The sequence below is a fragment of the Herpailurus yagouaroundi genome, unplaced genomic scaffold (genome assembly GCF_014898765.1).
Source record: "Herpailurus yagouaroundi ecotype Mexico unplaced genomic scaffold, PumYag 210, whole genome shotgun sequence".
Classification (NCBI taxonomy): Eukaryota; Metazoa; Chordata; class Mammalia; order Carnivora; family Felidae; genus Herpailurus; species Herpailurus yagouaroundi.
Window position 1 is genome coordinate 7,021,790 of NW_024412441.1, and position 23,027 is coordinate 7,044,816.

Sequence of the window (23,027 nt, forward strand, 5' to 3'; positions counted from 1 at the left end):
GTTTGAAGCAGACCTAGCCACAGAAACTTGGCAGGCCAGAAGGGAGTGGCAGGATATATCCAATGTGCTGAATCAGAAAAATATGCAGCCAAGAATTCTTTATCCAGCAAGGCTATCATGCAAAATAGAAGGAGAGACAAAGAGTTTCCCAGACAAACAAAAACTAAAGGAGTTCATGACCACTAAACCAGCCCTGCAAGCATTTTAAGGGGGGACCTCTGAGGGGAGAAAAGATGGAAAAAAAAAAGACCAAAAGCAACAAACACTAGAAAGGACCAGAGACCACCACCAGAAACTCCAGCTCTACAGGGAACATCATGGCAATAAATTCATATCTTTCAGTACTCACTCTAAACATCAATGGACTAAACACTCCAATCTAAGGACACAGGGTAACAGAATAACAGATAAGAAAACAAGATCCATCTATATGCTGTTTACAAGAGACCCATTTTACACCTACAGATACATGCAGGTTGAAAGTAAGGAGATGGAGAACCATCTATGATGCTAATGGCCACCAAAAGAAACCTGAAGTAGCCATACTTATCAGACAATCTAGATTTTAAAATAAAGACTGTAACAAGACAGCAAGAAGGTCATTATATCATAATTGAGGGGTCTATCCACCAAGATCTAATAGTTGTAAACATTTATGCCCCCAACATGGAAGAACCCAACTAATCACAAACATACAGAAACTTTTTGATGATAATACCATAATACTAGGGGACTTCAACACCCCCCACTTACAGTAATGGACAGATCATCTAAACAGAAAATCAACAAGGAAACAATGGCTTTGAATTACACACTGTACCAGATGAACTTAACAGATATATTCAGGACATTTCACCCTGAAGCAGAATACACATTCCTCTTGAGTGCACAAGGAACATTCTCCAGAATAGATCACATATTGGGGCACAAATCAGCCCTCAACAAGCACAAAAAGATCAAGATCATACCATGCATATTTACAGACTACAACACTATGAAACTCGAAATCAACCACACAAAAAAATTTGGAAAGACAACAAATACTTGAAGACTAAAGAATATTCTGCTAAAGAATGAATGGGCTAACCAAGAAGATAAAGAGAAAATTAAAAAGTACAAGGAAGCCAATGAAAATGATAACACCACAGCCCAAAACCTCAGGAACACAGCAAAGGTGGCCAAAAGAGGGAAGTATACAGCAATCCAGGCTTTCCTAAAGAAGGTAGAAAGGTGTCAGATACACAACCTAATCTTACATCTTAAAGAGCTGGAAAAAGAACAACAAATAAGATCCAAAACCACCAAAAGATGGGAAATAATAAAGAATAAAACAAAAATCAATGCTATCGACACCAAAATAAAAACAGTAGAATGGATCAATGAAACCAGGAGCTGGTTCTTTGAAAAAATTAACAAAATTGATAACTTAGCTAGTTTGATCAGAAAGAAAAAGGAAAGGACCCAAATAAATAAAATCAAGAATGAAACAGGAGGGGCACCTGGGTGGCTCAGTCGGTTAAGCATCCGACTTCAGTTCAGGTCATGATCTCATGGTCTGTGAGTTCAAGCCCCACATCAGGCTCTACGCTGACGGCTTGGAGCCTACTTCCAATTCTGTGTCTCCGTCTCTCTGCCCCTCACCCACTCACACCTCTGTCTCTCTCATTCTCTCAAAAGTAAATAAACATTAAAATAATTTTTTAATAAATAAAGACAGAATGAAAGAGAGATCATAACCAACACAGCAGAAATACAACCAATAATATGAGAATATTGTAAGCAATTATACACCAATAAATTGGGCAATCTGGAAGAAATGGACAAATTCTTAGAAACATATACACTACCAAAACTTAAACAAGAAGAAATAGAAAATTTGAACGACCCATAACCAGTAAATAAATCGAATTAATAACCAAATATCTCCCAAAAAATAAGAGTCCAGGGCCAGATGGCTTTCCAGGGAAATTCTACCAAACATTTAAAGAAAAGTTAACACCTATTCTTTTGAAGCTGTTCCAAAAAATAGAAATGGAAGGAAAACTTCCAAACTCATTCATAAGCCAGCTTCATAAGGCAGCATTACCTTGATTCCAAGATCAGACAAAGACCCCACTACAAAGCAGAACTATATACCAATTTTCCTGATGAACATGGATGCAAAAATCCTCAACAAGATACTAGCCAACTGGATCCAATAAGACATTAAAAGAATTACTCACCACGACCAAGTGGGATTTATACCTGGGATGCAGGGCTGGTTCAATATCCACAAAACAATAAGTGATACATCACATCAATAAAAGAAAGGACAAGAACCATATGATCCTCTCAATAGATGCAGAGAAAGCATTTGACAAAATATAGCATTTTTCTTGATAAAAACCCTCAAGAAAGTAGTGATAGAAGGATCATACCTCAAGATGATAAAAGCCATATATGAAAGACCCACTACTAATATCATCCTCAATGGGGAAAACTGAAAGCTTTCCCCCTAAGGTCAGGAACACGACAGGGATGTCCACTGTCGCCATTGTTATTCAACATAGTATTGGAAGTCCTAGCCTCAAAAATCAGATAATACAAGAAATAAAAGGCATCCAAATTGGCAAGGAGGAAGTCAAACTTTCACTCTTCACAGATGACATGAAACTCTATATGGAAAACCCTAAAATTCCACGAAAAAACTGCTCGAACTGATTCATGAATTCACCGAAGTCATAGGATATAAAATCAATGTACAGAAATAGGTTGCATTCCTATACACCAATAATGAAGCAACAGAAAGAGAAATCAAGGAATTGATCCCATTTACCATTGCACCAAAAATCATAAAATACCTAAGAATAAACCTATCCAAAGAGGTGAAAAATCTATACACTTAAAACTATGGAAAGTTTACGAAAGAAATTGAAGAAGACATTAAAAAAAATGGAAAAACATTCCATGCTCATGGATTGAAAGAACAAATATTATTCAAATAATACTACCCAAAGCAATCTACATATTCAATGCAATCCCTATCAAAATAATACCAGCATTCTTCAGAGAGGTAGAACAAACAATCCTAAAATTTGTATGGAACCAGAAAACACCATGAATAGCCAAGAATCTTGAGAAAGAAATACAAGCTGGAGGCATCACAATCCCGAACTTCAAGATGTAATACAAAGCTGTAATCATCAAGACAGTATGGTACTGGCACAAAAACAGACACTCAGATCAACAGAACAGAATAGAGAACCCAGAAAAGGACCCACAAATATATGGCCAACTAATCTTTGACAAAGCAGGAAAGAATATCCAATGGAATAAAGATAGTCTCTTCAGTAAGTGGTGCTGGGAAAACTGGACAGCAACATGCAGAAAAGTAAACCTGAATCACTTTCTTACACCATACACAAAAATAAACTCAAAATGGATGAAAGACCTCAATGTAAGACAGGAAGCCCAAAATCCTAGAGAAGAAAGCAGACAAAAACCTCTTTGACCTCAGCTGCAGCAACTTCTTACTCAACAAGTCTCCAGAGGCAAGGGAAACAAAAGCAAAAATGAACTATTGGGACCTCATCAAAATACAAAGCTTCTGCACAGTGAAGGAAACAATCAGCAAAACTAAAAGGCAACCAACGCAATGGGAGAAGACAATCAATCTTCTGACTTATCTGACACATCAGATAAAGGGTTAGTATCCAAAATCTATAAAGAATTTATCAAACTCAACACCCAGAAAACAAATAATCCAGTGAAGAAATGGGCAAAAGACATGAATAGACACTTCTCCAAAGAAGACATCCAGATGGCCAACTGACACATGAAAAAAATGCTCAATATCACTCATTGGCAGGCAAATACAAATCAAAACCAGAATGAGATACCATCTCACACCTGTCAGAACAGCTAACATTAAAAACTCAGGCAACAACAGATGTTGGTGAGGATGTGAGAAAGAGGATCTCTTTTGCATTGTTGGTGGCAATGCAAGCTGGTGCAGCCACTCTGAAAAACAGTATGGAGGTTCCTCAAAAAACTAAAAATAGAACTACCCTACACCCAGGAATTGCACTACTAGGTATTTATCCAAGGAATACAGGTGTGCCGTTTCAAATGTTGATAGCAGTGCTATTGACAATAGTATGTAAAGAGCCCAAATGTCCATCAAAAGATGAATGGATAAAGAAGATGTGGGATGTATGTGTGTGTGTGTGTGCGCGTGCGCACGCATATATATATATATATATATATATATATATATATATATATATACACATACATATTTACACATGCGCGTGCTCACGCACACACACACACACACACACACACACACACACTGGAATATTACTCGGCAATCAAAAAGAATGAAAACTTGCCATTTGCAACTGCATGGATGGAACTAGAGGGTATTATGCTAAGTGAAATTAGTCAGAGAAAGACAAATATTATGACTTCACTCATATGTGGAATTTAAGATACAAAACAGATGAACCTAAGGGACAAGAAGCAAAAATAATATAAAAACAGGGAGGGTGACAAAACATAAGAGACTCTTAAATACAGAGAACAAACTGATGGTTGCTGTAAGGCTTGTGGGTGGAGAGATGGGTTAAATGGGTAAGGAGCATTAGGGAGGACATTTGCTGGGATGAGCACTGGGTATTATACATAGGGGATGGATCACTGGAATCTACTCCTGAAATCATTATTGCACTATATGCTAACTAACTTGGATGCAAATTAAAAATAAAAAATAACAATAAATTTAAAAATTAAAATTTTAAAAATTTAAAAATTAATAAAATAAATAAATAATAAACATTTTAGAAAGGAAGGAAGCAACAAAGGAAGGAAGTAACTGAATCCCTATAGTATCTTCTAACTTATCTATAAATTTCAAACTATTCTAAAACAAAAGATTTATTTTTAAAAAAGGTAGAGGAAGAGAAGCAGCAATGGAAAGCAACAGCACCCAAAGGCTCTACATGTAGACTTTGCAGATCCACCTGAGAAGTGAATCCACTATTGGTAATAATATCTCTATGAGTGTATTTTCCTGAATTTCAAACAACCAAGTTATAAACTAATTCTTAGAATATGATGTTTGTAAATTTTGCTGTATTTGAGAATAAGGCAGAACACCTTTGACCTCTAGAATGTTTTGACTGCCTTTTGTCACCAAGTTAAATTCAAACATTTTTTTTATTGTTTATTTATTTTGAGAGAGAGAGAGAGTGTGGGGGAGGAGCAGAGAGAGAGAGAGAGAGAGAGAGAGAGAGAGAGAGAGAGAGAGTAGGAGAGAGACAGAGAATTACAGGCACTGACAGCCTAGAGCCCGATGCACGGCTCAAACCCATCAACCACAAGATCACGACCTGAGCCGAAATCAAGAGTTGGACACTTAAACAACTGAGCCACCCAGGTGCTCCTTAAATTCAAACATTCTGAACAGGCATATAACAAACCTTGATTTTGGTTGGAAAATATTTTCTGTCCATAAACTCCATTAAGCCAGTTTAATTCATTGATCAATTTTCCATCAGGACAGGATAATTAAATCATTTTCCATATTTTCCATATTCATTTTGATATCATTGAAACCATCTTCATTGGGAATATTTTCCATTTAAGTATTTTACTGACAATTTTATTTATCAATCTAAATTGTGTCCATATAAAATGTTCCCAATCGTTGCTTCTTCCATTGTAAATTTATTTTTATAGCTATTATTTCCAGCAAGTCAGCTTTCACTAAGATTTTATTATTCCATACTTTTAAATTAAAATTTAATCTTAAAATGTTTCCTCTAGGGGCACCTGGGTGGCTCAGTTGGTTAAGTGTCCGACTTCAGCTCAGGTCATGATCTTGCAGTCTGTGAGTTCAAGCTTCGTGTCGGGCTCTGTGCTGACAGCTCAGAGCCTGGAGCCTGCCTCAGATTCTGTGTCTCCCTCTCACTCTGCCCCTCCCCTGCTCACACTCTGTCTCTCTCTCTCTCTCTCAAAAATAAATAAACATTTAAAAAATAATAAAATGTTTCCTCTAATTATTATCCATTTTATATTAAAATTAAATTTTGTTTTTATTATTATCAATAATTTCTATATAAGCATTATGACTTAGACAAAAGGCTAATGGTTTGTATTTATTTCTTACATAATCTGTAAGAAAACTGTGGGTTTTGTGAGACAAAGATATAGACTAATATAAAGAAATAGTGGCAGTGTCACCAAGCAACAGAGACAGAGTCAAACATCTGACTGTTTATGGACCAGGTCAAACTTCCTTGGAGCCAAAAGTCCTCAGGGTCATAAGCCATAAAAATGTCCTCAGGTCATCCAGACTGGTCCAAATGGCTGAGTCTAAATGTCCTGTATCAGTATATACATGTGTGTGTGTTTGGCGCATAAGTTAGGAAGAGGCAAAATAAAGGTGGAAAAGGTATTGAAAGGAGAATCAATGAGTTATAGTGATTAAGAGCATGGGCTTGGGTATCAGAATGTCAAGGTACAATTCCTATCACCGCCACTTAATTTGCTCTGTAACCTGGTAAAGTTACTTCTCTATGCCTCAATTTTTCTACCTGATACATGAGGAAAATGTTGAGGTCACAGGGTTGAGGATCAAATGAGATAATATATGTAAAATATTGAGTACAGAACTTGGCACATCCTAGGTTCCAGCAAATGTCAGTGTATATGTGTGCAAATATCTGACTCTGAATTTGTCACATATACTATGCTTTGATAAACCAATAGTATGCATGTACTCTTCCATTTAACATACCACAACTATAGGAGTTAGCCCTAGAGATGATTTTTTAAACCCCACTCTTCATGTGTAGTTGATCTTTACATGCCATATATAATTGATCATTATATACCACATAACCACCACATACACAAAAGTACAATTATATTGTTAAAATCAAGAGAAATACATTATGCATTAACACAAAACACTGCATAATGGAAACATGCAGGTTTTAGAATTTGAGAAATGCAGGATCAAATCCCATTTATCAACTCAGGACTTGTCTAAGTTAGTGAACCTCTCTGTATCTGTTTTCTCACTGTGGAAACGGGAATAAGACATATTTCTCACAAAACTGTGATAAGGATTAAGTTAACAATAGTAAGATACTCAGCACATGGAACATACCCTATAAATGTCACACCTGCGCATGTGCACACACACTCCTTAATTAGTGCCATTTCTGTCCAAATGACCAAATATTTTGTCATAAAATATTTTCATATTTTATGTCCTGTGTTTCAAATGACTTATTCTGGCAGTTTCCAACCCAGAATACCAGATCCCTGGGCATACACAAAGACTTACTACAGGTACAAGGCCTTAGATAATTTTAAGAAAATCAGTTTCCAGATCTTCAATATCCACATGTATTCTTTCCTCGTGTTGGCCTGTCTGAGAAAGCACCTGTGGTCTGGGGTGGTTCTCCTTTCCTACAGCCCTTTGCACAAACATCTTTGAAAGGAAAGCCCTTAATCTCATTCTGTGCATCACCCCAAAGCATAAAAACCTCTAGAGTACCAAAATAGAGTACAGTTTCTTTAATCAAGTTTCCATAAACACCTCCAGCTGTCTCCTTAAGAAATAAGTCTTCAGTACAGCTTTTCCTTTTAAATTGAATAACATTTATCATGTTTTTAAGTATAGTTTTATTATTTACATGAACTGTATTCTATTAGTAATCATAATAGCAACTCAAGCCAGAAGAAAAAAAATTATAAAGCTTTATGGTCATAGGAAATTAAGAAAATATATTTAAATGTATATGTGCATATATACACATACATACTGTACATACATATTGCAAAAAATGTTGACAGGGTGATCAATAACAAACTCTCAAACATAACAATGGGATAAAATTCTGTGGGGGAAGTGGAATGGAAATCAAACTCAAAGAGGAAAAGGTATGATGTAAAATTTTCCAACGCTAAAAAAAACTTTACTTTAAATGATGGCAATTATTAAATCACTAACTTATTTATATTCCATTGGATAAATTCCTGAGTGACTTAACATTTTAATTTTGAACTAACAATAGTAAAAATCAGCCAAATATTACATCCTTTGCAACTAAATTTTTGATGAAACAAAAACTAGATAACTGAATTCTGTTAAGAGCTACACAGAAAGGGGAGAAAGGGTAATCTGGCAAAGCGAACCCTCAAACATCAAGTGTCCCTTCTGAAATTCAAGCCCTATTTCAGTGGCTTGAAACGAAGACCACTAGTTCAAACGCCCTCTCTTCATTTCCTACCCAACTTTATTCTTTCCCACTCCGCCCGCCCCCCAGCCCCGCACCTCCTCACTCCGCGGGCTCGGAAAGCCCAGCGGTCCCCTTTCTACCTCCCCTCACCCCCTCCTCACACCCACAGCGTTCTCTGCTCTCCCCCTCCTCTCCCACCCCAGGTCTTCGGCGCATGCGCGCTTGGATGCAGTCCCATCTGCGGCTGCTGTGTCATGGCCGAGCGGAAGTCCCGGCCACAGTGGGGAGGGGGTGGGGGCGGGCGTCCTTAAGATGGGAGGCACTTTTCTTAGCTTTCTCCCCTTCTGCCCAAAACACCTCTTTGATCTCCCACTGCCGCGGGGAGGTGGGGGCCGTCCCCTACCCTGCACTCTCCCGAACACCTCGTAGTCCACGGATTTGAGTCGCCTGGCGGCAGACATGGCGGCGAGTCCTCTGCCGAGGAGCCGGAGTGGGGTTCGGGACGCGGCGACTGCGGCGGCCAGGAAAGGGAGGGGGCACATGGGACCTCTCGGCGTACCCCGCGCCTGTCACCAGCCCGGGACGCGAGCGCGCCGGGGTCACGCGTCGGAAGGTGGCAAATGAGACTGCGGGTACTGGGATCGGGGGCAGCTAAGGACGCTGGACGGGAAGACCGTTCGGTCCCTGGCCCCGAGGCCTCCCTCTTTGCCCTCCCCTCCCTTATGGAACCTGACTTGCTTCCCCGCCGGTTCCATGTTCCCTGCGATTTAATTAACCTCGGGCTCGTTTCTCAGTGTTGGTAAATAAAAGCCGGATGCTGTGCCCAGATGTCAATAGTTTGGTAACCAAACGTGATTGCTTTTGAAATGAAAGATCTGCCAGCTTGTTGATTGAGGGCACTTGGTTATTGAGTTAATTCTTATTAAATGTTTGGGCGACTGCCAAGTCTATTTGGCGATTTTGAGCCAATTCTTAAGATAATGTGTGCACATTTTCATCTCTACTGTTGAGTCAGAAAGGTTTGGGGCCTGAATCCATATTCAAGTGGATTGTAGTATTTTCTGGGATAAGAAACTTGAAAAATTTACTTCTTTTATGCTGGTGGAAACGGAGAGTGGGGGGGAAATCTTCTTGCCTGCCGTTCACTCACATAGCTTTTTTATGGTCTTATTGTTGAGCGACATCCCAATTGCCTGCAAGGTTAAGGCAGTTTGTACTTAGAGAATGCACTTTATGGTGAGCTGTTATGAAGTCTTAATTTAAAGCAACCCACCACTGCGAAGAATCTGGATACAGCTATTGATAATCTGCTGCCTTCTAGAATTCCAGATTTTTTTACTTGTGAGAATTTGCATTTCTCAACATAATTTGTTGGCTTCAATACCTTTACATATTTCTCTGCATCTGGCCACAGAGTTAAAATAATCCTCTACAATATGATTCAATATTATGTGCCAATTCTAGTAGAGAACACCAAAAATCATCTAAAAGTTGGTTAGAATTTGGTTAAAACATTTTAAAGTAAAATTCCAGTATTCTGGAAGTGCTAATCCAGGTAATTTTATGTAATGAAGATCCTGGTTTATTACAGAGACCTGACAATTATGTCTACCTCTCTTCCCCGTGTTTATTCCATGCCCACTCTAGAATCTACATAGATCCTACACCATTCTTTTCAATGATGTCTCTATAGAGTTTCTACATTGCATTCTAAACAAAACTGAAGGCCTTCAGCCTTCACTAACCTCTTATTACCTGCTTATCCCCATCCATAAATTATTCTGTAGTTTATACGTAACCTACCGTCAAGGCACTTTGAATTATTCTGCTCTCTGAACATACCTTGACCTTTAAAAAAAAATCTTTAGGGGCACCTGAGTGGTTCAGTCAATTGAACATGGGACTCTCGGTTTCAGCTCAGGTCATGATCTCACAGTTCGTTGAGTTCGAGACCTACATAGGGCTCCGTGCTGACATGCCAAGCCTGTCTCCCTCTCTCTCTGCCCCTCCCCTGCTCATTATGTCTCTCTCTCAAAATAAATAAATAATTTACTAAAAAAAAAAAAAATGTTTTGTAAATCTTTGCTCTTGGATCTACTTTATTTAGACTACTTCTTCTAATTCCCAAATCTCCCCCTATTCCTTTTAGTTGCCTGTGCAAGTGCTTACCAGATTTCATCCTAATTATTAGTGTCTTCTTCACTAGCACTGTGCCTTCTAAGAAGTAAAACTCAAATTGGGTTGAGATCCTGTCACTACCACTAATCCTGTCACTGATAAGCTTGACATTTTCTTTTTCTTAATCTTGGACTTTTCCCCACGTTTACCCAAGAGTGCCCCTGCCAATTATTATGTAGCTTTATTGTAATTTTAGAATGCTATAGCAACAATTGACATTTGCTTAGCTAAAAAATTTACTGTGTCCGCCAACTACAGAACATTAGCAAACAGACATTTTTCAGCATGGATTGCCAATAATATGTGATACTAAGACTGTAAAAATTTTAAGCAAATATCACTAATAATTAAGCTAATTTTAAATAATAGAAACATCTTTGCATAGAGAAATTTTTTTTCAGTAGGAAAAAATAATCTATAACCCTAACACAATCTTTATCATTGGTAGGTTCTCTTATACATATATTCTAAGTAAAGTCATAATACAAATTCAACCTTTATTTTTTCTTTTTCCATATTATAGTCTTTTGAATGAATATTTTACTAGTTTCATGATACTCTGTTAAGTGGGTATAACCATAAATTTACCTAAGTCCCTATTACACACTCAGATTGCTTCTAATTTGTCATTACCATAAAAAATATTGTGAGGAAAATATTCATGGACATAGCTTTCTTCCCATATTTTTAAATTATTTAGAAGTTTGAATACCCAAACTGTTTAAATATGTAATTTTCTTGATACATATTGCCAAATGGTTTTCCAAAGGGCTGCACCAATTTAAATATACCACTACCAACACTACATGAGTGTATGACTGTTTGGTTTCTGACACAAACAAATGTAAGCAGGTGCTTCACATACAATACATGACTCAATTAGAAGAAAAGTTTTCATTTTGGAACCTGAGCAATAGACTTGAGGTAACTAGGCTTTTTGTTACTGATTGAAATTAAAACCTAGGTCGTGATTTCAAGGTTTGTGAGATCGAGCCCCACATCAGGCTCTGTGCTGACATCTGAGTCTGGAGCCTGCTTTGAATTCCATGTGTCCCTCTTTCTCTGCCCCTCTCCTGCTTGCTCTCTCTCTATTTCAAAAGTAAACATTAAAAAAAAATTTTTTTTTAATGACCAGGCCATAGAACTTGTAAAATGGGGACAGACAATATAGTCTCTGTACCCAAATGATGTTTGAACTGAGTAGGTCTCATCTATAAATCTCTGTATCATCACCACAAAGGGTCAGTTGAAAGTTATTCCTAGAGTGATTTCTCAGAAATTTGATATTAAGGTATAATTAATTTCAGGCACAACCAAAATTACTTAATCTATCAACATATTTCTACCACTGAAATAGTTTTGTAATCATTATGTTAAAAGAGAAAGAGTCAACAAAGTATAAACTATTAACTTCCACAGTTGAAGAGGCCTGAACAAACCAATTCCATGATTCCCTCATGGAAGGAATACTTTACAGACAAAGAAATGGTTAGATAATTAGTACTAAACTGGATTCAAAATCATTAGACACCAGACTGTTAGTCACATGAAGAAGTAGCTAGTTTCCCAGAAGAGGCTGTAATCTCATAATTTATCAGGAAAGCATATTTCTTCTCAGAAGGAAATTCTGTCCCAGGTTTGAACCAATTTTTCTTTATCACGGTCCAATTTGATATTCAAAGCTCAGAAGTACATTTACCATTAAAGTCATTTCCCTCTCCTAGCTTGGTACTGTTAGGCTAGGCATGGTTGATTCCTCCCCTTGCCTTAGTTTCTCTCTGCCTAGATGAGAATTGGAAAGAACTTGTACTTTTGGAATTCGGTGTGGGCTCTCCAGGATTGGTAGATATTCAAAGCTGATTCATTCTTTTGAAGCAATCTTTCTGGGGGGATTCAGAGCTTTTCCCCACCAGGAATTCCTGACCTTTGCTGTCTTGGTAAATGATGTCTATACTTTGCCTAGGGGCACACATCCCCATTCCAACTTCTGTATTGAATACTACACCTCCAACCCCTTTCTGCTTAGACTAGCCCCCAACAAGAAGGCTATGTGGGCTGGGATCCCTTTTAAAATAAACACAGGACCAGATTCCTCCTTTCCATTACATCCAATTGTGGGGACTCATACCCCTGTCCTACCACTGATAGAAGGTGCAGTTTGCTCGGAATGTGACCACCTCTGTCTGCTCTCTTGGCAGGCATCATTCAAGTATTTCCAGCCACAGCCTTTCCTCTTTACTTTCTGCAGTCATGGGTCAAATGCCAGTCCCTTCTAGCTCCAAGGAGTAAATGCCAAGCTCTCAAAAGAAGGGGTTCTTTCAAAGACCCCTTTAAAGACCCCTTTCACCAGGTAGTGAAGGGAAAACACCTGTTTTTTCTCTCCCTTGGTGGGACCTGGGAGAAGAGAGAAAGCCACAGCCTCCAATAACTTTCCTGGAAGAAATCCTGTCTCGAGCCCGAGGTGGGTGTTGGGCTAAGGATCTTAAAGCCAGTTTTCAATACCCCTTTTACATGACATGGTAGTCTAGTACCTCATCTTGAAATGTGGGTATAACTAGTGCTTTGTTTTCAGTCTCAGGTCTCAGCTAAAACTGAGACAAAAGTCCCATTTTCTAAATCAACAGAATTCAATATACAAACCCTGTTAGGATCGTGATTTTGAAAGTTCAACAAGACATTTTTGAGACCAAACACAGGTTGACTGTTAAATATTATAGGATTATCTTTGTTATATATAATCATGACATTGTGGTGTATTTTTTAAAGGCCTTATCAATTAGAGGTGTATACTGAAATCTTTTAGGGTGTTATGAAATGATATTTGGGACTTGCTTTCAAATCCTCCAGGATTGGGGGTAGGACAGTTTAGAGAGAATAAACTTAGTAAATTGGTGATAGTAATTGCAAGTAAGTCATGGGTATATGGGGATTCATTATACTGTTCTCTAATTTTGTGTGTGTCTTAAATTCTTAGGTAAAGTTTTAAAATAAAATATAAAATTTAAAAGAGTCCCTTTCATTCTACAAAATATGTGCTCAATAATCTTCAAAACTGTCAAAGTTATGAAAAACAGTGAAATCCTGAGAAATGACCAAGAGGAGCCTAAGGAGACATGATGGTTAAAGGTAATGTGTATTAAGAATGGGATTCTGGAACAGAAAAAATTTTCGGTAAAAACTGAGGACATCTGAATAAAGTGTGGACTTTAGTGAAGCAGTAAGGTATCAATAATTGGGTCATTAACTGTGACAAATGTACCATCTTAATGTAAGATATTAATAATAAGAGAAACTCGGTATAGGGTATAGGAGAACTCTCTGTACCATTTTAGTAATAGTTTTATAAATCTAAAACTGTTCTAAGACTAAAAATTTACTTTTCAAAAGTCCATTTTAATATCCTGTTATATATTTTCATAATAACATTTGAAAATAATTTCTCACTGTAGTGAATAACAAAATTATTAGTTTAATTTTTTTAATGTTTATTGATTTATTTTGAGGGAAAGCGTGTGTGCATATGTGAGCTGGGGGGTTGGGGGGCGCAGAGAGAGAGGAGAGAGAGAATCCCAAGCCCACGAACTGTGAGATCATGACCTGAGCCAAAACCAAGAGCCAAAAACAGTCAGCTCAACCGACTGAGCCACTCAGGGGCCCCTAGTTTCAATAAATCGGTACATGATTTAAATTTTTCATAAATTCCTAAGTCAAGCTAAGATAGAACTGAACAGTTGACTCTCAAAGCACTAAAGCTGGTCTTAACCAGTATAAAGAAGCACAAACAGATAATTAAATATAATAATACCTCAACTAATGAAAAGAATGTGTTACAGAAACATAGTTCATTTCCAGAAGAAAATATATAAAATGCATGAGAAAGTTTGAGATGTGAAGAAACAGTATGGAAAAATACCATTATGCTTAGCACCAAGTGCTTTAGAAAACAGGAAATATGCATCTGTATGTCTTGACTAAAGAAAGGATACAGTTAAGATTAGATAAAGAAAAAACTAATCACCAGTACTGCTGCTTGGACACATTACAGAGGCAACAAATGGCAATGCCAGTTTATGTACAGAGTGTGCCCAGGCTCTGAGTCTTAGCTATAGCACCAAGATCAGGAAGGGGAAAAAGCGGACGAACACTAGCTCAGGAAAAAAGTAGGCAGCCCAGGCCCTTCCCTTCCTAATACTTCTCAACCACAGACTTCAGGCAGTCTCAGATTTGCTTTTCCTATGAAAGCAAGGAGGCTATCTGGGGACATTCTTTCTAATTCCTCCTTAGTGTGCACACACATACACATACACATACACACATGCATGCATGTGTGCTTATTGCCTGAAAGGTATAAAATCACATTTACCCTCAGATCTGGGCTAGTGACATCAAGGGTTCTCCTGTCTTTAAAACATATCTAATGGGGCGCATGGGTGGCTCAGTTGATTGAGTGTCTGGCTTCGGCTCAGGTCATGATCTCACAGTTTGTGGGTTCGAGCCCTGCATCAGGCTCTGTGCTGACAGCTTACAGCCTAGAGACTGCTTCTGATTCTGTGTCTCCCTCTCTCTCTACTCCTCCCCTGCTCATGCTCTGTCTCTCTCTCTCTCTTTCAAAAATAAATAAAAACATTAAAAAAAATTTTTTTAATAAATAAATAAAACATGCCTATTTTGGGTGCCTGGGTGACTCAGTTGGTTAAGCATCCAACTCTTGGTTTTGGCTCAGGTCATGGTCTCAAGGTTCATGGGTTCGGTCCCCTCACCCTGCTCTGCACTGACAGTGCAGAGCCTGCTTGCGATTCTCTCTGCTCCCCGACCCCCCCACCACTCTCACTCTCTCAAAATAAATAAATAAACTTGAAAAAAAATATTGAAAAAAATAAAACAAATCTATTTCATGATGCCTTGGTGGATAACTGAGTTGGTATACAACATCCATTCCAATCTCCTTCTAGCTTGCTTTCCTGTTTTGTACAGCTGGAAAGTTTAAAGTTACATCCATCCCATAGACATTCTTGGAATTGGGAATCCTTACATGCTAGAGGATCAACCATCAGAAGTACAATGCTAGATGCGGAGCAAGGGCATGAATGAGAGACAGAGGCCATCTGCTGCTGGTTCTGTGATGAGCACAATCATAGAGGAATTTTAGTTTTTCTGTGGCATTGTCACATAACTGCAGCTTCTTGGACACCAGGAGGCAAGCAGGGAGCAGGACGTTCATTTCACTAGTTAATATCATAGCAAGTGTGGCAGGTTCTAGAGTCTCAGTTCCCTGGATGTGGCAGTTTCCTGACTGTACCAGCTTCCTGATAGTGGCAGGGGAGATAGTTCTAAAGCCAGCAGCTTCTCAATTCAGCACATTTCCTGACCGCAGAAGAATCTACTTAGTAACTCCCTTGGTGGCCCAGTGCTGCAGTGAGAGTCAATCCTGAAATGTCAGCCTCAAAGTGGTTTTCAATCCTGTCTGCACATTAGAATCTCCAGGGGAGCTTACTAATTATACACATACACATGTCCAAAGGTTTTGATTCAGTATGTCTGCAGTGGATTCCAGAATCTATATTCTCAAAAGCAATCCAGATGCTTGGGGTACAAAGCTAAGGCTGAGAACGACTGGCCCAGAGACTCTTTCTTTAGGCCCCTCAGCAACTCCATAAGCCACTTAATTCCCAATGTTAAATCCATTTCTGTTTAAACTGTCTATAATGAATTATTTTTTCTGTAATTGAACCATGACCAATGCAATGCCTGGGGACAAAATCTTCACAATAGGAGTAGATCAAAGTTTAAGCATAATGTAAGTTCAAATATGCCACCCCCCCTCCTGTCAATAAATCAGCATTAAAATTTTTAGTGTTTACAAAGAGAAGAAACAAAAATTATAAGAAGAAACTAGCCAGGAATGGTAATAAAACTAAGCCTGGAGTGTTGAAATATAACTTGCTATTGAGATATAATAGCACAAAGGTTTAGGCAACCTATATTATATTCTATAAATTAGTTGCAGCATACTTATTTTTATTGTCTACTTGCTTATTTTGAAAGAAAATTAGTGAAATAATAAATTTAAAAGAACCCTTTCAGAGCCCGAATTGTTTAAGTGAACTATGATTTCTGGTGTGTTGCTGCCACCTACCATCTGTCCAAGGCAAGGCAGGTCATGTGGATATGCTATTCAGTCCTTCAGGAATGTTAATACCAGCTAAGTTCTCTCATTTCAGTGTCACACTTTCAAAATTATTTTAGGAGCATGCTAAACCCCTAAATGATAGGCAGTACGTGTTTTGGGGGCTCTTTACTCAACATATCACTTAAATATGAAAGTATCTTGACTATTAGACATGGATGTTACAGGAAAAACAAAACTTACAAGAAAATTCATTCAGTTAAAGCTGATTGAATTCCTACTATGTACTAGACAGGCATTGTGGTTTACAGTATACTCGTCTACGGCAACCTTTAAGTTTTTCTAATATTTATTTATATTTGAGAGAGAGAGAGCGAGAGCAGGGAAGGGAAAGACACACACACACACACACACACACACACACACACACACACACACAATCCGAAGCAGGCTCCAGGCTCCGAGCTGTCAGCACAAGCCTGACGTGGGGCTCAAACTCACCAACCATGAGATCACGACCTGAGCCAAAATCCAGAGTGGGACAATTAACTGATTGAGCCACCCAGGCACCCCTCTGCTTAATTCTTCTGTTGTCCTAAAACTGCTATAAGAAGTAAGGAGCATAGGGGCGTCTGGGTGGCTCAGTCAGTTGAGCGTCCGACTTCAACTCAGGTCACGATCTCGCGGTCCGTAGGTTCGAGCCCCGCATCGGGCTCTGGGCTGATGGCTCAGAGCCTGGAGCCTGCTTCGGATTCTGTGTCTCCCTCTCTCTCTGCTCCTCCCCCATTCATGCTCTGTCTCTCTCTGTCTCAAAAATAAATAAACGTTAAAAAAAAAAAAGAAGTAAGGAGCATAATTTAAAAAGAAATCAAGAATTACACATGCATTACCCAGCAGTTATGCAATTATAAATTTCTCCCAAGGAAAAAATTGGGCAGGGATTCAAAGATATAAATAAAACAATTGTCACTGCAAGTTGTTACAGTAAAAAATTGGAATTGGAATCTACTCAAATACCCATCAGTTTTTAAATTTAAATAAGTAATTCTTACACAGTCTTAGAGAATGATGATGCTGATCAGGGCTTCTTATCAAGAATTCAGGATAGGCTTCAGAGGTTCAACTGCTGACTCTCTCATGGAGTCACTTGTGAGTTCTTTGGATGTCCTGTGAGGCCCTCTCACCACAAAGCTCCCTGATATGGGGAATGCTATTAAAGTGACCAGTGGTACTTTGAAATTCCCTTGCCCTTGGGGGGTTGCTTCTTTGGACACTTGCTTCCAAGAAGGCTTAAACACAAGTAGCTTGCACTCTTTGAAAATTTTCAAGAGCCTCCTAGGACCTACAAAGTCCAAACTTCCTGGCACGGTATTCTTGACATTACATTATGTGGTTTGAGTTGACTGTTCCATACCCATTTCTCATTCACAAGGGGTTATTTATTTGTTTGTTTATTTATTTGGAAAAAACTAGGTACTTTCCTGTATTGTTGTCCCTTACAAATACATATTGTTGTCCCTTACAAATAGTCTGATGATGGAATGATCAATCCAAACCACAGTTTCAAATATCTTGAAATCTTCAAGATATCTTCAAATATCTTGAAAACTTCTTGGCATGCACACCAAATATAACACAAATTAAAATGTGGCATGATTTTGTGCAATTGGTGGAGGGTAAAAAAGGAAAATCTATTTTAATGTGACACTGCAGGACATTCTTTGGTACACTGGTTCTAACATTGACCATATAAAGAGGAAATCAAAAGGTATATTTTGGCTCTGCAGTGAATTAAACCTGAGAAGACACAGTAATGTAAATGGGCATTTGTTTTTTACAATTTTAGAATAAACTCATAGACAAATCACAGAAGACAAAATTGTGATTACAGAAAAGAATGTGTTAGCCACCCAAAAAATTTAAAGCTAGATTTGCTGCCAGGGCACCTGGGTGGCTCAGTCAGTTAAGTGTCCGACTTTGACTCAGGTCATGATCCTGCACTCTACAGGTTTGAGCCCCGCATCAGGCCCTGTGCTGGCAGCTCAGAGCCTGGAGCCTGCTTCGAATTCTTTGTCTATCTCTCTCTCTGCTCATCCCCTTCTTATGCTCTATCTCTCTCAAAAATAAGTAAACATAAAATTTTTTTAAAAAAAACCAAAAAACTAGATTTGCTGCCCACAGAGTTTGGGAAGTAAAAGGGAAGAAGAACAGGTGAAGGGTACCATCCAAGCAAGAACATCCTTAATGAGAGACAGTCTTCTAGTTGATGGAATGGTAGATAGAGGTTCAAGAATGTTGTTGGAAATTAAAGAGGTGAAAGAAACCAAGATTCGTGACAAAATTATGTCAGAAGAAGAGAGGCAGCGGCGGAGAGAGGCAGGGCAAGCGAGCTAAATTTGCACACATCATATCTAAATCAAGAAATGCTCATTCTGAGACATCAAGGTAATCACGAAAAGAACTAAAAACAGAAACTACTAAAAGTAGTTACCTCTAGAGACCAAGGTAAAGGACACCACAAGGAAGCAATCACTCAAATCCAGAATATGGGACATTCTGCAAGATGACTGACCTAGATTCTCTAACAAATCGATGGCATGGGGGAAGAAATGAGCTACAGAATAAATGAAATTTAGGAGACAAAACAATCAAATTCTACGTGGAGCTCACATTTGAGATCCTTATTAGAATGATTTTGAAACAATTAAGAAACTTTTGATTATGAACTGGGTATAAGATGATGGTATAAAAAATCAATAATATTTTTAGGTATAATAATGGCATAGAGGTTACATTTTAAAATACCTCTGTAGTTAGAAGCATCATGAAGTATTTCTACATAAAATAACATGATACCTTGGCTTTGCTTTTAAAATACTCCAGTGCCAATCCCCCATACCCTCCAGAATATAGCAGGATAGAGAAATAAGACTGGCCAAACATTGATAATTGTGGAAGCTGGAGTCATGGGGTTCACTGTACCATTCTCTCTGCTTGTATGCATGTGTGTATGTATGTTTGAAATTTTCCAAAATAACAGGCTGCTTTATTTATTTATTTATTTATTTATTTATTTATATGTTAAAAGCAGGTGTCTTTGAGGAGTATGATAGGATTTGGGGAGCAATGGAGCAAGCAAGATTGTTTTATGTTTTTGATCTATTCAATAAATATTCATTGAATCCCTGCAATATATGAAGCACCATTTAGGCACTTTTGGGAGAGTAAAAGAACATATCAAAATTCCTGTCCTACTAAAGCTCAGATTCCTGTGAGAAGGAAGAAACAAACAAAAATTACATACAGGGGACACCTGGCTGGCTCAATCCAAGGAGCATGCAAATATTGATCTCAGGGTCATGAGTTTGAGCCCCACATTGGATGTAGAGATTACAAAAAAAAAAAAACCCTGCAGACAGAATAATTAAGTTTTAATATGTTACAAGTGGATAAGTGCTATGAGGAAAGAATAAAATAGGGTAAGAGAGATGAAGAGTAAGGCCAAGTTTACAGTTTTAAATAACATGGTCAGGAAAGGGCTCTTTGAAAAATTTAACATTTGGGGGGTCCTGGGTTGCTCAGTCCACTGAGTGACCGGCTCGTGATTTAGGCTTGGGTTGTGGTCTCACAGTTTGTGAGATGGAACCCCACATCGGGCTCTACACTGACAGTGAACCTGTTTCTCTTTGCTCCTCCCCTGCTCATGTTCTCTCTCTTTCTCTCTCTCTTTCTCCCAAAATAAGTAAATAACATGAAAAATCTTTTAAAAACGTAACGTTTGAACAAAGACTTGAAGGAGTTGATGGAGATTATAAACCCTTCTGAATTGTTGCCTTTTAATTATGTCCATGGTTTAGCCTGATAAAAAGAATTGAAGATTTCTTTAAAAATAAAATAAAATCCCCCTGCTCCTCACTGCTCCTTCTCTACATAACAAAATCTTCTTTTTTTTAATGTTTATTTATTTATTTTGACAGAGAGAGAATCCCAGACAGACTCCATGATGTCAGCACAGAGCCTGACCCACAGAGCTCCATCTAGTGAACTGTGAGATCATGACCTGATCTGAAATCAGGAGTCTAATACTTAGCCAACTGAGCCACCCAGGCACCCTTCAAAATCCTCTTTTATTCTTCAGGCCAATTTCAAGAGATCAACCTTCATGAGTTCTTTCATCCACTGTCAGAATTAACTGCTCTTTTGTGTTCTCTTGTACATGGCTAGCCACAGGTATTTCATTCCCCTGTATCATAGAGCCTTTTATGGCTTTATGAAGCATTTTCACTTTCATTATTTTATTCACACCTCATGATAATCTTGAGTAGTTTTTATTTCAAGATCATCATTATTCCCACTTATCAGATGAGAAAACTAAGGCTCTCAAGAAGTGACCTAACCCAGATTAGTCAGACACAAAGAGTTCAAATTCCAGACCACATCCTCTTTATGCAAACATTACTTCTTGACCTCACTCCACTGCCTCTCCATAATTAGTTGCTTCTAAAGTTCCTTTTTTATGTTAAAATTAGATTTGAATCAAAGTACTCTTTGCATGTGATATGAAATTAGGTAGTTCAGAAAACTTTAACAGGAAAAGCAAGCCTCCCACCTAATCAATCCCCAGGGATTTTAAAGGACAATTTTTTTTCCAGCATTTCTATTTTTAATTCTTCTAGTGTTTCTAAGTGTTAACTCTAGACATTATGCTTACACCTTTATACATTGATCTTACCACCTTTAGATATTATTTGCTGACTTTCTCCTATGAAAAGGGAGGATTTTGCTCGTTTGCATTGCCCTAATGTCTCAGGTTAGGTTCCCCAGGACACAGACACTGAGTCAGACTTGTGCGCAGAATGCTTTGGTGACAACCCAGGAGGAGTGAAAGTGGCAAGATTGCGGAGAGAGGTGGGGAGGGAGGTAACCTGCTGTGCCGCTGCAACAGAAGCCTCTGCCCATTTCAGGAGCTCTGGGGCTGGAAAGTTGTCAGCAATCAATACTTCCAGCCACTGGAGAATGAGCAGCTTGGTCCTGAGGTGGGTGGGGATGTGAGCAGAGCAGCATGGTGTCCACCACAGCTCACCCCTACAGTGCTCTGATCCACTTTCTTAGAGTAAACTTACTCTATTTTCAATTATCTCCCTCAGATTTATGTTTGGTTCCTTTGTTTGGAGAATGTTGGTGAGTTGGATTACATCCCTTGCCTCTTCTGCAAGTGCTCTCAAAATCATATCTGAGACACACCATTTCTACTGCCAATTCCAGATTCCCCTTGCTCTCAGCTAGCACTTGTGCTGGTCTAAGTGGCTTAGCTGGAGTGGTGGGGAGAATCCTTGATCTTCATCCCTGAGGGGTCTGAGTCTAAGGAGCCAGGTCTACTCAGGTTAGGTTGGCTACACTGACTACTTACCATCAAAACTGGGCAGGTGAGAAAGGAGGGATGCCCTGATGAGCCAGGTGTCCAATGTATTCTTCTCTGTCCTCCATAAAGCTGATATCTCATTCTCTCCTGGTGCCCATTATTCCTTCCTTATTCCTTTCCTACCCTATGTGGTTTCCTTCTCTATTCTTCTCTTTCACACATCTCACATACTGAGAAGTGCCTATGAGACATGTCTAATCCATTGTCCCCTATGACCATAAATTCAGCATCTTCAAAACTAAATTGATTTTTCTATCACCCACTAAACCTGTTCCTCCTCTTTCGTCCATCCAGCCCCTGTGTTGGAAAACCTGGTCCATAACCTCCACCTCCCTCACCCTATCTATCTACCAAGTTCTGTAAATTCTATCTCCTACACAGCTTTTAAAGCCATTCTCTTTCTCCCTCCCCATGGTCACTATTCTCATTCAAGGACTCATCATTTGTCACCTGGACTATTACAAAAACCTCTCAACTGCTCTTCCTTTCTCCAGTCTCCCCCATAGCCTCCCACCCACATCACACCACATCTTTCTAAAAGATATGCCATTTTGCTACTTAAAACTCTTTTCATGTTTAGGCTCTTTACAACTTGGCCCCTTCCTACTCCTCCATTCATTCCCCTTCCATCCTCTCCCACACCTACTTGTTACTTGTAGCTGCCCAAAGGTGACAGAACCCCTTCAGACCCTTACCTCTGTACACTTTTCCTCTTGTCAGACTCCACTTTTCTTCTGGGATTTATTTCACTCCATCCATGACTCTTCCTGAAAGGTAGGATTGGGTGCTTCTCTCCCAGTGGTCACATTGCAATTCTTCCATACCTTTACTTATTTACTTGTTTACTTACTTATTTAAAGTTTATTTATTTATTTTGAGAGAGCACACGAGTGAGTGGGGGAGGGGCAGAGAGAGAGAATCCCAAGCAGGCTCTGCACCATCAGCACAGAGCCCAATGTGGAACTTGATCCCACAAACGATGAGATCATGACCAGAGCTGAAATCAAGAGTTGAATGCTTAACCAACTGAACAACCCAGGTGCCCTCTTTCATACCTTTATTAGAACAT

The 23,027-nt window shown here is 38.8% G+C and overlaps 1 protein-coding gene across 3 annotated transcripts in view; it reads right to left on the reverse strand.

Moving 5' to 3' along the window:
• ACYP2 (acylphosphatase 2) overlaps positions 1 to 22,672 on the reverse strand; it is a 191,629-nt gene extending 168,957 nt beyond the window's left edge. Inside the window, exon 1 of one of the 3 annotated variants that reach the window (XM_040453732.1) lies at positions 22,654 to 22,672. Coding sequence is in view for 2 of the 3 variants with exons in the window: in XM_040453730.1 (XP_040309664.1) it covers positions 8,635 to 8,773 (139 nt within the window). In the remaining variant the exon portion in view is untranslated. Of the gene's footprint in view, positions 1 to 8,634; positions 8,900 to 22,653 lie in introns of those variants that run through there. The other 2 variants (XM_040453730.1, XM_040453731.1) reach the window with 2 other exon arrangements.
• Between the last annotated feature and the right edge of the window lie 355 nt (positions 22,673 to 23,027).